The sequence below is a fragment of the Cricetulus griseus genome (genome assembly GCF_003668045.3).
Source record: "Cricetulus griseus strain 17A/GY chromosome 1 unlocalized genomic scaffold, alternate assembly CriGri-PICRH-1.0 chr1_1, whole genome shotgun sequence".
Lineage (NCBI taxonomy): Eukaryota > Metazoa > Chordata > Mammalia > Rodentia > Cricetidae > Cricetulus > Cricetulus griseus.
This window is the reverse complement of record NW_023276807.1, coordinates 86,138,589-86,154,562: the sequence shown is the minus strand read 5'-3', so window position 1 is coordinate 86,154,562 and position 15,974 is coordinate 86,138,589. Positions and strand designations below refer to the sequence as shown.

General features: G+C 42.7%; 1 protein-coding gene across 1 annotated transcript; it reads right to left on the bottom strand.

The window, feature by feature from the left end:
• Positions 1-12,287: 12,287 nt before the first annotated feature.
• On the bottom strand, positions 12,288-13,697 carry LOC100753190 (multifunctional protein ADE2-like). Its single transcript, XM_035453229.1, is given in 2 exon segments — positions 12,288-12,322; positions 12,325-13,697. Coding segments are annotated over 2 exon segments (1,272 nt in total). The 5' UTR covers positions 13,577-13,697; the 3' UTR covers positions 12,288-12,302.
• Between the last annotated feature and the right edge of the window lie 2,277 nt (positions 13,698-15,974).

Sequence of the window (15,974 nt, the reverse complement as noted above, 5' to 3'; positions counted from 1 at the left end):
CAATCAGTATCCAACTTGAGCAGCCAGTGAGTTTTCCTGGGGTTATTTATAGGAGCAGAAGTGATTCAAAGACAGCTGCATCACCAAAATCTATCCCCACCCCAGCATTAATGAATGAAAACTCACAAACGCTGGAAGCCTGAAGCTCACTGCACAGCCTGCAGCCAGCTCAACAGGTTAGAGAGTGTCCTTTCCTGGTAGCTCAGCGGTTCTAGCCTCTTTGTGTCTCTGAAATTCTTACTGCTTATGTATGGTTGCAGAGGGAGGAGCCTAGTGAATATGGTTAGTATCAGGGACTTTCTGAAGTCATTGAATTATTTTCTTCTTGAGCTTAATGAGCTTCTCTGAAGGATGGAATGCCTCACCTCCCCTTTAACATTCTGTGTCTTAAACTTCCCTGCAATGAGGAGGGTTTTAATCTCAGAGGACACTTCTGTCTAACATATGGACACTTGTCTGCTCACTGTACAACTATTTTTTCATATGGGCAGTTCTTCCTCCTAGGGGGCGTTTTGGAAATGTCTGTGGTCAGAGACGTTTCCAAAACATATGGAGAGGACTTTAGAGATCTTTTAAGAACTTTGGATTTCACTATGACTGACATAGAGAGCTATTTGAGAGTTTTGAGTCTTCTTGACAGACTTTAAAGAACTAGACTGCAAGAAACACAAGAGTAGAAATAGGGAGATCTGTCAGGAAGCTACTGTGATTATCAAAGGGAGAGGAGCTTGGGGTCATAGAGATAGGAGATGGTGACACACTGTCACCTCTGGATACATTTGTAAGATAGAGCCACCAGGACTTGCTAAAAGATTGGTCTAGAATGTGAGAGGAAGTCTAGAGATAGGGATGACTGATAGAGATAGGCCCCTTAGAGGGAGGGAAGTGATAGGTAGTGGATTCAGGGAGGTTAAGTGGCACAGGGATTTTTAGAGGGTGGGAGAAGAGAATAGAAATTGAGATATGAATTTATCAGTTCTGAAATGTCTGACAGGTCATCTGGCTGGAGATGATGGGCTAACATTTGAGGTCTTTCTAGAGGAAAGAAGGTCTTCCCTGGGATCTCACTTAACTATTTCACACAGTAGGGTTCCGCTCCTTATTGGTTCCCTCTGTGATGCAGAACTGTTGCTACAGCAAGAGGAAGAGGTGGAGTCTCACACTAGCAATGAAATAGATTTCTTAGCCAAACTCAGTCATGTGAATTTCAAGAGGCTGAGGAAGAGTTATTCTGTTAGGTGTTTGGGAAAGAAGGACCAGAAACATTGGTAAATAACACTAGCACCTACTGGAAATGAAGCTGTATGATAGAGAATCACTGTCACCGACTGGATATGGAGCTGTATGATAATCACTGGCACCTACTGGAAATGGAGCTACATAATAGAGAATCACTGGCACCTAATGGATATGGAGCTGCATGATAGAGAATCTAGCTTCCTACTAGAAATGGAACTATATGATAGAGAATCACTGGCATACGGGATTTAAAGCTGTGGGACTGACAGAAGTGACCAGGAAGTATAGAGACAATAGGAAGTTCAAGGACATAGCCCTAGGGAACTTCACAATCTATAGTTCATCAATTCAATTGACATGGCAAGCTTAAAATAATCATTCTGTTCCTTTTGGTTACACAAATGATCATAACTCTAGGATGAAGTAATAAGCCAAAAATATTGATAAGCTATGTAAGTGTAACATTTTAATCTTTGTGTTACTCATGGATCTCTCTCTGTCTCTCTCTCTGTCTCTCTGTCTCTGTCTCTGTCTCTCTCTCTCTCTCTCTCTCTGTGTGTGTGTGTGTGTGTGTGTGTGTGTGTGTGTTATGTGGTGTATACACATGTATATGCATAGGTATGTGCTTCTGTGTGTATGTGCAAAAGCCAGAGAAGGAGTACTGGGCAGCCACTATCACTCTCCACCTTATTCCTTTGAGGCAGGATCTGTCTTTGAACCCAGAGCTCTGAACCCAGGTCTGAATAGTTTCTCAGCAACCACTCTTAACCGCTGAGCCATTTTTTCCATCCCCTAGTTGTTGTTTTTTAAAATGAGACTTTAAATATGAAGATTACCTGGTGTACTTATGAAATTTGTAAATCAGCTCTCCTAGATTCGTAAGGTTTTATTCACTAGATTTATAAGTCTGATTTTGATGTTTGAAGTTCTTACAGATAATTCAGTTATGTCATATTTGTGCTTGTGGTTTGAAATCTCTAAAAGAGTTTAATCAAGCTTATAAATGTGTTGGACATTTTAGGGACAAAATCTACCAAATGTCTAAGCTTATTGAGTATATAACAAAATTGTAAGTGGGAATATTTTTATGTTACCACAAGACATTACTAGGTCTATAAATAAATAACTCTCTAGGTTGAACTTAAAGCCTTTTACAAACAGTAATAGTATCATGCCTTCTTTTCCATGGAGTACTCTAACCTCACCCAGTGCCTCTCTCCCCACCATGACTGTGTCAGGAGAGCAACTAGCCAACTTAAGGGGATGCAGGGCCCCTTGGGTACTTGCTACTCTATCTCTACAACTAGCTCTGAAGTGCTGTTTGACATCTCTTTGTTGTTGGTCACAGTTCTGATGGGCCTGTCTTTCCTGATGGGTGGAGGTCTTTTTCTGATGGACTGAGACTGCATGAATTAAGCATTTTGAATATTATTGACTATTTGAAGTCAAGGTCATGTTCCTTGCTGTGTCTTTTAGCTTCAAACCACCATTCATTTGAGGCAATTATTGTCCTTGTCAGAGAGGCCTCCTTTTGACAGCTCTCCCAGTAGCTTTGGGTCTGTTCATGTTCAAGGACTTCTGAGTCCCCCAAGTCAGTCAACAGTCCCTTTGCTGGGACCATCCATCCTCCAGTTCTTAGCAACTGGCAAAGCTGTTGGGAGCATTCTTGACGCTATTATATGTTATGGGCAGTTTGGCAGAGTTGCACAATGGCTTCCTGTCCCACCCTCTATATGGATAGCATGGTGACTTGTTTAGCTAGAGGGTGTGGTAGTTTATTGACCAGTGGTGGTGTGGCATGGCTGGTTTAAGAATGGTGCAGCAGTGTGTGGAGTGAGGAGAGAGATGTGTTTGTGCCCTCTGTGTCACACCTGTGCTCTGTGATCTTCAGCTCATTTAATCATTGGGTGCCTTGCTTTATCTACAAAATATAGCTAACAGCTCCTTGGTATTGATGAGGATCAAATGAGGCAGGCACACAAACTAATTACCACACCCTTTTTTCTTTCTTATGAACAAAGATCTTGCTGTGGTCTGGCTGGGTAACTACATGGTCCAAGGTAACCTTAGACAATGGTCCTTTAACATAGTAAGATGCTTAGTAACTATTAAATAATTATATGCTTTTATTATTATTTTCTGTCACCTATTTTGGTTACTTCAAATTAGCTAGTATGCCAGAATAAATGGGGTGGGGAACCCATATCCTTATTCTATTCAATGAAAAATATTTTGAATTCTGGTTTATAACTCATCTGAATAAGAAAGAATCCAAGCAAGCCTTGCTGTGTAATGGGGAAATTTTCAGATCTAATTCCTTGTTTTCTTTTTCTAATTCCTTGTGTTTTAGCCAAGTATTCCTGAACTCTCACCGCCTTGATGAATTCGGGGGATGAGTCACCAGGCACAGGCAGGCACTTGCAGGAGACAGGAGCTCAAAACTCCAAGCCTCACCATGGAAGGTTATTGTTATTCATCAGGAAGAGGTCTGGGCATTTAGCCCTGTTGGTATCTGACCTTGGTCCTTGGCAAGCATCTTCTGTGAGTTTGGCATGTGGCAGAAGTAGACAGGTTCTCTTCATTCCACTCTATCCTACTTCCTCCTCCCACACCCATAGCCGGCATGAAGGTCACAAGTCACTTTTAAATCACTTGCGTGTTTAGACTTCCCAAGTCATGCTGACTATGATACTATTATGAACTAAAACCAGATCTTTGTTTTTATCCGTGCATGTATGTAAGATAATGATGGATGGTATATTGGCTGGGCCTCAAATCCAGGGCCATGCCCAGCCCCCAGATCCTTACCTGGACATGAAAAGCACAGGGAAATCATTTGGCAGTATGTAAAGAGCAATCCATCTGCATAGGAGGCAAAGTCAGCATCAATAGTGTGGAGTCATGATGATAATGTGTATCCTTAATTTAATATGCTAAGAATGGCCTTTAGTCCTATAGTTCCTTCGGTAAACCTATGACTCCTGTCTCATCATGACTCAAACAGCAGACCTATCCAAAGGAGGGGATACAAAATGCAAAACCAGTGCTCAAAGACATCAAAAACATGGAAAATCTGAGAAATTGTCATAGTCAAGGGGGGCCTAAGGAGATGTAATGAACAAACATAGAGTGGGATCCCAAATTGGACCCTGGAAAGCATTGAGTGTAATCAAAGGATATGCAAATAAAGTACGGGATATAGTTGCTGCTAGCTTGTGAACTGTGAAAAAAGAGACCATACCAATATGAGATGTTGATGACAGAGGAAGTGGGTGTGGGAATATGGGAATTCTTTGTATTGTTTTGGCAAATTTTAAATGAATCCAAAAGCATCCTAAAATTGAAGTTATTGTTTTTAAAACTCTATGCAGGGGAAATTGACAGTGCAGCACCTTGGCCTGTTGGCTGTGGTTGTCACTGGGAACAGGAAGGAGGTAAGGGTTGAGAACTGGCCTACTGAGCCCCTAGTGGGTGTGGGACAGAGTGGAGAGATAGGAGTGGAAAAGATAGGCAGGCTCTGTCTTGCAGGGAAGATCGGACATGCTTCTAGTATACCTGGCTTTCTTTCAATGCACATGACCCACTTTCATTAGCTGATTCTTTATGAATTAAAAACAACATACAAGATCTGGACATTATGATCTATCTGTAATGGACCCCTGTAGTCCCAGCACTTGCAATGTGGAGGCAAGAGAATCAGAAGTTCAAGGCCACCCTGGGTTGTGTGACACCATGTCGTTAAACAAAGCAAACTAAAACTAACCCAAAAAGTAACTTCAAGGTTGTTGTTGTTTTTAACTACTCTTTTAGAGCAAATATTTTAACTTAATTTTAGAGTAAAAACTATGTATATCAGTTTTGAATCTATTGCTTCCTACTTAGGCTGCTAATTTTCACTTCCAAATTCCCAGTGAATAAATAGAAACACAGCACACACCTACTGGATAATTCTTCCCAAAATATGACCCAGATTGGCTTCAAACTCATGATCCTCTTTCCTAAAATATGACCCAGGCTGGCTTCAAACTCATGATCCTCTTTCCCAAGGCTCTGAATGTAGCTCTCTAAGTTAGCTGGGCCATCGCTCCAGGTTTCACAACATTTACTTTAGTTTTGTTTTGTTTTAAGCAACACATGATCTGACAAAGAAGGACTACTTGGAAAGGTTTTAGTGTGTGTGTGCGTGTGCGTGTGTGGCACTGAGATTGAACATGGGTACTCATACATGCTAGACAAATTGCTCTACCACTGAGTTTTCCCCAGCCTGGAAAAGAGTCTTTCTCTTAGTACAGACCCAGACTCCTTCCACAATTGAAGCCTTTACTAATTTTATCAATGCTGCTCCACATCCTGAGTGACATTAGTTCTCTTTGCCTGCATTCAGTTCTGAATGATTTCATTTCTTAACTAATTAACTTATTTTTATGTGTATGTGTGTTTTACCTACATGTATGTGAAATGGACAGAAGAGGGCATAAGATCCCATGGAACTGGAATTACAGATGGTTGTGAGTTCCATGTGGGTGCTGGGAATTGAACCCAAGTCTTCTGCTGCCAGGACTCTTCACTTCTGAGCCATCTCAGCCACCAAATTATTTCATTTTTAAATGTAAAGATAGGGCCTGTTACTTACAAAAATACTAGAAGCTTGTTATAAAGATATAAAAAGCATTGCCAACCTTTTTATTTTAGCTTGCACTAGTCCACTCACACAGAAATGACCTTACATTTCATCAATTCATATGTATATGTTTAATAAATAAAAAACACACATAAAGGTTATCAGCTGTGGACATAACATCCCCTTACTCCCCGTCTCTCTTAAAATCCAGGCCTTTGTGTGTTACGATAAATCTTTCTGCCAAAAGCCGCCCAAGTTCTGACCGCTGCATGGATGGACAAAATAATACAGAGACATATTAAATACAAATGCTGCTTGGCCAATGACTAGGATTCTCATCTGTTAGCTCAGTCTTAATTATCACAAATCTATATATTTTATAAGACTTATCTTATAGAGGATGCCTTCTGCTGGCACCCTCTCTTGCAAGTGGCTCACATGGCAGCGCTGGAGGATGCAAAAGGGAAAAGGGGACACTTCCTGTTTCTCCTTGCTTAAATATGAGTCTCCTTGCTATGTCACTTCCTGCCTGGATCACTACTTTTCTACTACATTTCCCAGAATCCTCTTTGACTCCTAGTCCTGTCTAACTTGCTGTCTCATTGGCCAAACACAACTTTATTCAACAATCAATAAGATAAACATACACAGTACATTCCCCACCATTTGTGTGTGCATTCTACCACTGAGCCACAATCCCAGTTCTACCCAGGATGTTTGAAAGCACACATTGTTAGGAAACTACTCTTTGTGTACCACAACTTGGTTTAAGAAAAGGCAAATGAGGCAATTCTGGCCAATAAGAGACTTAAAAATAAGTCCGCTAGTAACTTCTGGGAGATTCCCCCTCATCACACTAAGGAAGAAGTAGTTGCTGGTTCTCAACTAGATGCTGCTTTGTCTGAACTGAATCATGTTTATATGGAAACCCTAGCCGATTTGTTGAATACAGTTTTCTTGTAAGGGCATGATTGGAGATGGTTTGTTCATGTCAATAAACCGTGGTTTTCTTAGTTCTGTAGCTGAGAACATCTTGACTTGTGCGCATGCATGTGTGTGTTATTGTTGTTGTAGTTGTTGTTTTTGAAAAGTTTAATCTTATTATCTAGGTCAACTGCTTTGTTGAATGGAGCTATCCAGTTCTTAAAACTGAGCGCTCCTGAGTGTTAATAGACTAGGTTATAGCCACTATAACAGGCTAGGCTTACATACCTACACCAATCTGCCAGCTAAATTGGTAAATTGTAACACAAAAAATAAATGACCCAGAGACTGATATTGGGGTTCAAGCTTCAAGCTGAATATCAGAAAAGCAAAGCAGCTGACCACTAGCTTCTTAACTCTATCTCAGGCTGAATGGGTTGATCCTGTCTCCACGAGCTCTCACCAAGTCTCAGACTGTAACCTTTCCTCTACCAGCAGACTTGCTTTTAAGTCTCTTATTGACCAGAATTGTCTTTACTGACTACTGAAGATCCCGCTCTATCTTTAATACTCCTCTAATGCTGGGATTAAAGGCATGTGATCTGTTACTGTTTTGGACTGACTCAATCTCATGTATTCTTGGGTGGCCTTGAACTCAGAGAGATCTGTCTATCTCTTAATCCTGAGTCCTAAGATTAAAGGTGTGTACCACCACCTTCTAGGATTAAAGGTGTGTTACTGGCTTCTATGGCTTGTGGGGCTGACTTTACTTTCTGAATCTTCAGGCAAGCTTAATAAATCATTAATAATATATCACAACAGCAAATAATAGTAAGAACAGAGACTTATCATTGCACTCTCTCATTGGCAAGAGGAACAATAAAGATGTCCAGTGACCCCCACCATGCTCTATGGGGAGGCCCCTGGGATTGACCTAACTGGGGTAGTAATCGAAAGAAATGACAGAGACACAGACACAGAAACGTGGAATCAGGAGGTCTGGGCTCCCAAATGGAGAAGCCACAGTAGCCCCAGAAGCTCACACTTGATTGTATACAGTTGGAAAAGGATATGGGGTCATTGCATATAGATGAACAAGGAGGGGGTTATTAATGTAGATAAGCACGGAGACTAATCTTTCCAGGTCTTCGAGTTGAGACCCTTTGGGTGGGGGGTAGGATTGGATGACTCTTTTACAGGGGTTGCCTAAGACCATCAGAAAACACAGTTATATTGCAATTCATAACAGTAGCAAAATCACAGTTATGAAGTAGCAACGAGCATCATTTAATGGCTGGTGGTCACCACAACATGAGGAACTGTGGCAGTGGAGAACCACTGCTCTAGGGGTGTCTCTGTAGGGGAACAGCCTTCAGGCTGTAAATATGGGTGGGGGAGGACCACACTGTCAACATTCACACTCAGACCAGAGGAAGGCTTTGCCTCAGTCTCACCCAGGAAAAGCTTTGCCACTCTCATGGGTCTGAGGTATTGGGGTCCTTGACATGGCCGACCCATATAAAGCAACACACATTTGTTTGGGACTTCACTCACTCCCTACACACCCCCAGGTCCATATTTGGGGCACTGGCACGGGGTTTAAGTTTAAACAGAGGGTAAGAGCTAGCAAGATGGCTCAAGCCTGAGGACCTGAGTTCAATTCCCAGAACCCACTGTAGAAGGAGAGAACAGACCCCTCAAAGTTGTGCTCTGACATTTACACACTTGTATGGCAGGCAGGCACACACATGTGTACACACACACACACACACACACACACACACACACACACACACACCACACACACTATACACAAATACATGGGACACACAATGATGAATGAAGGGAGGGAGGGAGGGAGGGAAGGAAAGGGTAGCAAGATAGTTGAACTATGAACACAGGCTGTATCCTGTTAAGCAGAGTGAGGGAGGCAGCATAACTGAGTAGTCGAGGTCCCCTTAGGTGTCTCACCTCTGGTTTCTTAGGCAAGGTGGTCTGTTAAGTTGCCAGAACTGTGTGACATATCTGGTTCCTTCCCTGGCTGCCACCAGACTTCAGCCTTTCCCTACCCCAGAATGAGGGAGTTCCCAAAGTCTACTAGTGCAAGTGTCATGTTTAAAATATTTCTCCTGTCAGATCAGTTCTATAACTTTAATCTCCAGAAACCCTACATCACAGGCACATCTGCAATTTCTGCCATATAATACATCTTGCATATCTTTCCACATTGATATGTAAGTGCTTCTATTTTACTAATTTACAATAATAATTCATTTGGATGAGTCATCCCACCAGTATACATTTAAAATTTTAAATTATTATTGTGTGCATGCAAGTGTGTATGGTGTGTGTGAGTGTGAACGTAAGTGCCATGGTGTATGTATGCAGGTCAGAGACAACGTCGTGGAATTTCTTTCCTTCCATTCTTATGTGTGATTCAGGGATTGAACTCAGGTCACCAGTATTGTACAGCCTTTACCCACTGAGCCATCCACTGAGCCTCTCTAACATACATTTAATTAATCTCACCTATTCTTTCTGACAGTTGTATTGTTCCCTGTTGGTTTTAGAAGAAGAGTTTCGTAAGCATCCACTTCTGAAATCTTTTTTTGTCTTTGCTTTGTAAGATTTTATAATATAGTAATTGTCGAGTAAACAAATCCATAAATGAAAGCCACTTGGAGTGGGGCGCCAAGATTGTTTTAGTAAATAAAGGCACTTTCTGTCAAGCGTGATGGCCAAGTTCAGTCCCTGGAACCCATCTGGTGGAAGGAGAGAACCAGCTCCCAGAACTTGTCTTCTGTCCTCCACACAGACAGAGTCAGAGGCATGTGTGCTGACATGCGTGTGTCCACACTCAGTAGTAATACTAGCTATTTAAAAATTTAAAGCCTTTGGAGAAACCACCTCATATTTTGGCTTGTTTCTGTCACATCCCCACCCCATCTGAGACTTTCCCCATCTCTTCTAGAATTTGCTGCTATCCCACAAAAGGGACTTCAGTAACTCCATGTAACTCCAAATGATGTTTCCAGACTTTCAAAGTTGAAATGAATTTTCAGGAATTTACGTTTTACCTAACTTTGAAGCTGATGGTAGAAAGATGAAACAGTTTTCTGGTGAATGATCAAACAAGAAATGTTATTCAATGACAAAGTCTTCAGAATTATCTCTGTGGAAACTAGAGGCTGGAAGCTCATACCTGTAATCCCAGCACCCGGGAGGTTAAAAAAAAAATATTGCTATTTATCTGGGACTAGCCTGGACTACAGACTGACATCTCGTCTCAAAATAAAATAAAATAAATGAAACTGAACTCAGGAGCCAGGAATGAGTCAGCAGGATGTTCAAGTCACCAACAGCCTTCTCCTGACTTCCTAAATGATTTTTAAAAAAAAAGAAGAAGAAAAGAAAAGGGAAAGGCCATGACTGCTCCTGGGCATGGTGGAGGAGTTTATTGCAGATGTGTGGGAGAGCATAGCCAGAGGCAGGGACATCTGGGAGAGTACAGAGTGGACATGACCAGACTGAGTTGGCCATGTGGAGAGAAGGGACAAGGGAGCGGGGGTGATGAGATGCAGTAGCCAAGAGGGCAAAGGTACAAAAGGGTGGGTAACCAAAATGTCTGGATTATATAGGGAAGAGCCTCTGGGGAAAGGGCAGCCCAACCCTTGGACTGGAGAGATCAGGGTAAAGGGTGGGGTCTGTCAGCCACACCCTATAACAGGTAGGGACTGAGGGATGCAGAGAGAACCTGGAGGCCAAGTGCTTTTGGATATGTTAAACAGACACCTCAGCTGGGTTTGAAACTTAAACATCTACACATAGCCACTGGAAGTAAAGAGAACAAACCAAGTAGCAAGCTGTTGACTGGGCACCCAATGGTGTCCATTGAGCACAGGACAGCAGCCAACACTTTATCAGATTATACCTAGGGAAATGGGGCATCTCTCAACGGGTCTTGCTTACAGTGAATTTTGATTTGGGTTTCAATTCAATTACCTGGAGGATTTTTTTGTGGCCTGTTTATTGATTCTTAACAAAACATTAATTAGCAACTGCACCTCTCAAGCTCAGTTTACTTGTCTTGTAAGCCTCTCTCTTTTCAAATCAATTTGGATTTTCAAAGATGGAGAATTTGGTGGATGGCATCTTGCCCTCGGTCACCCTCCCTGTTATTCCAGGGCAGGAGCAGATGCAGGGGCCATGGAGGAGTGCTGTTTATTGGTTTGTTCTCAGTAGCTTGCTCAACCAGCTTTCTTACACACCCCAGGACCACCTGCCAGAGGATGACACCACCCATGAAAATTAGAAAATGCCTACAGGCAGATCTTAATGGAGACATTTTCTCAATTGGGGGTCCCTGTTCCCGAATGGCTCTAGCTTGTTCAAGTTGATGGAAAACTAGCCAGGACAAGGGTGCTGATCTTTTTATCAACTACAGCTGCTTTTTCAGCTCCATTGCTGTCTGCAGCTCTAGCTTCCTCTGTGCCCATAAATGGCACGTTTTCTATCTTTTTGCTCTTCACATTGCTCTGCCTCACTGTGGACCGGGATAAGGATGGCAAACAATAATAATAACAGGGCCCGATGCTATCCTGTCTTGAGAATTCCCCAGCCAAATAAATTAGCCCGTTATTTATTTAATTTAACCCCATGCATGTTCTCGACATAAGCAGAATGAAGCCAGATGACTCATTGCCAGAATATACTGTAGAGGCTCATAGCCAAATTCCTGATAGAGCTTTTGTTCTCTGAAATCTCATGAGCCAGCCTTCACTGTTCATGTTTTTCTAGGCATTCTGGTCTTCCAAACGTCCACTAGAATGGTACATTAAACACTCCATGCAGCATTCTAGGGTTTCTTTAGCCCAAATTTCCAAACTCATCCATATTCCTCTCATTTGCCTAACAATCACATGGTCAGGTTTGTCATAGCAATGTCCCCACTTCTTGTACCAACTTTTGGTATTAGTTACTTGCATCATTGCTATGACAAAATGTCAGACAAAGGTAACTAATACGTTTTCTGATAAATCCCCCCATAGTAAATTTCTTCAGTGATGCAGTAAGCCAGATCAAGTAAAACTGAAAAAGTATAACAACAGATATATTGAGCAAAGCAACTCCCAGATGGATTCACTGGTCTCAGAGAACCTGGCCAGTGAAGTCAAGGAGCATCCTAGCTAAAGCAGGGAGATTTTTTTTTTTAACTAACTATAAAGACTTTTTTTATTTCAATACAGGGTCTCAACACATAGTTTTTCTGCCTCAGCCTCTGGTGTGCTGAGGTTACAGGAACACATCATTATTCAGAGCTAGAAAATATTAATAATAAATACTCACCGACAACTTGTCAACCCCTAAAATCTAAAGGAAATCTATATCTAGAGGACCATTTGTTCAGCAGTAAACTGAATTGTTTTCTCTGATGTGAAATCATTTTGATTAAATTCTTTTCTTTTTAATCCAAACTAGGAATGAGTAACTTTTGCCCTAAAAATTACTTTTTTTATTTTTATAAATTGCATTCTCTGTTTTCTTGTCAGCTTGCTTTAAAGATATCCATGTGTTCAGAATGCTTGCTCGAAGTTTGGCCCATACCAAATGGTTGTTTAACCCAAATATCTGAGCAGCAAACTGGGCGGATCCTTCTGGAGAAAGTATAGTTGAACAGCCAAGACCACTGGGCAGTAGAAGGGATGACCACACATCCTGAGCAACCCAGTGTGGTATGATGGGGGAACAGCTGTTAACTGGATATGCAGTATTACCAGACATCACCAGGCTCAAACCATTGCTTCTGCCAGCCACTGCGACAAATACAGTAGGTATGCCATCCCCTTCATACTCTGCTTTAATCCTCAAAATTTCATCCGGTCCTTTATGGGCAGATGTTACTTGAAGTTCACATGGAATCCCGAAGTTTCCACAAGCCTTTTTAATTTTCTCACAGTGACCAAGTTCAGAAGTGGAACCCATCAGCACTACAACTCTGCACTGACTGTCTGACTTCAGGAGTAACTCCATTCGATCTGCAACCCACTCAAAGTTCTTTACCATCTGCAGTCCTTCCGGAGTTACTTCCTTGAGGTCACGGTAAGACTGTTTGTCTTTCTGCTGGCTCTGATCCCCTGATGGCCAGAGTCTCCAGGAATCATTATCAATAACATCAGCCAGAACAATCTCTTTGGTGGTTACATCAACACCAAATTCAATCTTCATGTCAACCAGTGTACAGTTCTGGGGAAGCCAGGACTTCTCTAGGATTTCAAATATAGCTTGGGTAGCATGACTTATGATGTCAACTTCAGTCTGGCTCATAATAAGTCCAGCAAAGCAGAACTTTGCAGCAATAAGCTGCTCCTCAGACCACTGCGGGTCATTATTGGCATCATCCTTGAAGAACGTCTCTACTTTCGGTGGGTAAAACTTATACCCCTCCTTTACACTAGGGTTCCTTTTGAGAAAAGATCTAGTTGCTATTCTTCGGCGCACCCATTCAATCGGAATCATTTCACATTGGGGTGCAATGAAAACAGTCTCCCCACATTTCTTGGTGAAAGCAGTTTTGATACCCGCATCCTGTAACAACTGAAAACTACAGCTGGTAATCTTATTGGAGATTGCAGTTTTGCCTTCCATATGGTTCTTTCTAGCTGCATTTCCTGCTGTAATCTGGTCCTTGGACTGCAGGAGGACTTTTCCTGGATTATCTAACAATTCATAGACTTCTTTTGTCTTACCCTCATAGAGTTTTCTCCCAATGTTCAGTACCTCAGCTGTCGCCATTATCCCTGGTGGGAAGGAGGTGTAGACCGCGCGGGAAAGAGAAGCAGCACTCTGGAAAACAAGAGCGATCAGGGAGGCTTAGCGGTGCAGGAAAGGGCGGCACAACGCAAGACACACCCCAGACAGAGCAGCTATTCCTAGTCTTGTCCTTACCACCCGACGACAATCGCTAAAATCTGGCCGGGTCTGGGGCTAGGATTGTGTCCTCGGGCTTCCCGCCGCGCAGGCGCACTGACGCGATCCCGCTTCCGGGCCAGCGCAGCAGTTAAGCAGGGAGATTTTATAGATTGAAGGCAAGGGGTGATGATGTGTCTGCCTCAAGCTGGGTTTGTGCCCAAGTATGGTCAAAAGCTGACCGCCTAGGCCAGGACTTGGGTGGCTGGCTGCTGGCCACATCAGGGGAGGAAATTGCAATAGTGCCAAGAATGCAGTGGAACTGGCTTTTTGGAGCCTTTCCTTTGTTCAGAGACTCTGAGGACACGCACGCGCGCAACAGAGGAGGAAGAACAGGACCATGCAGGAGCCAGCCAGAGGCTCCAACTGAACAGTAACTTAAGGAAAAAGTGTTTATTTTAGTTCACAGTTTGAGAGTGCAGGCCATCGTGGGCAGGATGTGATGTCTCTGGCTGCTGCATTCCCTGTCAGGAAGTATCAAGAGATGAAGACTGGTCCATGGCTCACATTCTGGTTTATTCAGACCAGGACCTCAACCCCTGGGACGGTGCCACTCACCTTCAGACTGGATCTTCACTGTCAGTTAAACCTCTCTGAAACAGCTTCAGAGTTAAGCTGAGAGGAGCCTGACTGATTCTAAATCTAGCCAAGTCGTTAATACCATCTAGCTATCCCACCAGGTCTTCGTTAATGGTAATAGGCTGTTATCTTTCTCTTCTAGAAGGGATTAGCAGAGGTTCTATTCCTGCTTTCTCCAGCCCCAGCACAGGATGTGGTGGGAGGCCCTAAGGCAGTGAAAGGTTGACTAGGAGTTGAGGACTTATAAGTGGTCTAACTGCCCTCCATTCATGCACTTGTAACTCCAGGAAGCTCACTGGTCCACGGAACTGTCTGCCCCCACCTTCCTATCTAGACTGCTTATGCAGTGGAGATCCCATGGTGCGAGGAGGACAGAGGACACTGATGCCTACAATAATAGGCTGCAAAGGAGTCCGAGGCCCCCGTGCTCAGGAAGGGACTTCTCAAACTGTCTCACAGCTAGCTGCAGATTTTCTGCTTCATCTCACAGCTTTCTATAAATTGTAAGACCACCATAGTCACAGGGGTGAGGAAAAATAGGTTTTTCTTTTCACACCATATCCTGTTGCAAAACAGGATATGGTCCTGAGTGCCTGGTAACAAATGTGATTCTTTACGTCACTCAGCGAAGCCATGCAACTCTCTCTTGAGTGTTCTTGGAAGATTGGGAGTGATACAGAATGGGCTGGGAACAGTTCCTGGCATTTAGTGAGCACAGTGTAAATATTTGTTATTCTAAGTTTTGATACAAGTCCAAGATAAGTCATCTGGTTTCCTAACATTCCAGCATCGAATTAGGTAAAAATATCAAGTTACAAATTGTTCAAATAGCAGACCAACTTCTTTGTTTCTTTAAAGTCTGTTCTGGAAGATGGTGGGTGAACACACTTCATGGAAATCAAACCATTTCACAGACATATAAAAGAACAAGGGCATGCAGAGCCATTTCCAGAGCCATTTGGATCACTACACTTTAGGCAGTCCAGCCTGGCCCAGGACTCGAAGTTCTCAGCTTGCTAAGTGCTATAGGCCTGTAGCCTACTTTCTAAAATTTAGAAATTGGGGATGGGGCGGGGCCTTGATGTCTAGCTCAGGCCTTTAACTCTTGACTCTCCTGCCTCAGTTTCCTGAGTGCGGAAATTACAGATTTATCTGATTGTGTTTTAAAAATAAAAGATGGCTGGGTGGTGGTGGAGCACGCCTTTAATCCCAGCACTGGGAGGCAGAGGCAGGAGGATCTCTGTGAGTTCAAGGCCAGCCTGGTCTACAAAGCTACACAGAGAAACTCTGTCTTGAAAAACCAAAAATAAATAAATAAAATAAAAGATGATTATGCTAAAGAAGTCTAACTATTGTGGGCAAAATAACAGCCCTCCCCAAATATGTTTGAGTTCTAATCCTTTCTATGACAAAGTAGATAAGAGATTGGAGATGACCTCAGATCGCTACCACTAGTTAGCATGCTATAACATGCAGTCAGTTTGTAACCACCAGAGTGTACTCTTCAGCCTGCCACCACATCCCTGTGACCCCAAAGCTCAGGTCACTCTTTGGTAACTTTAAAGACCACACTGGTTGCTTCTGACTTCACAGCTGGAAAAGGTCTACACACCAAGAAGTGACAGCACCATTAGAAGCTAGCACA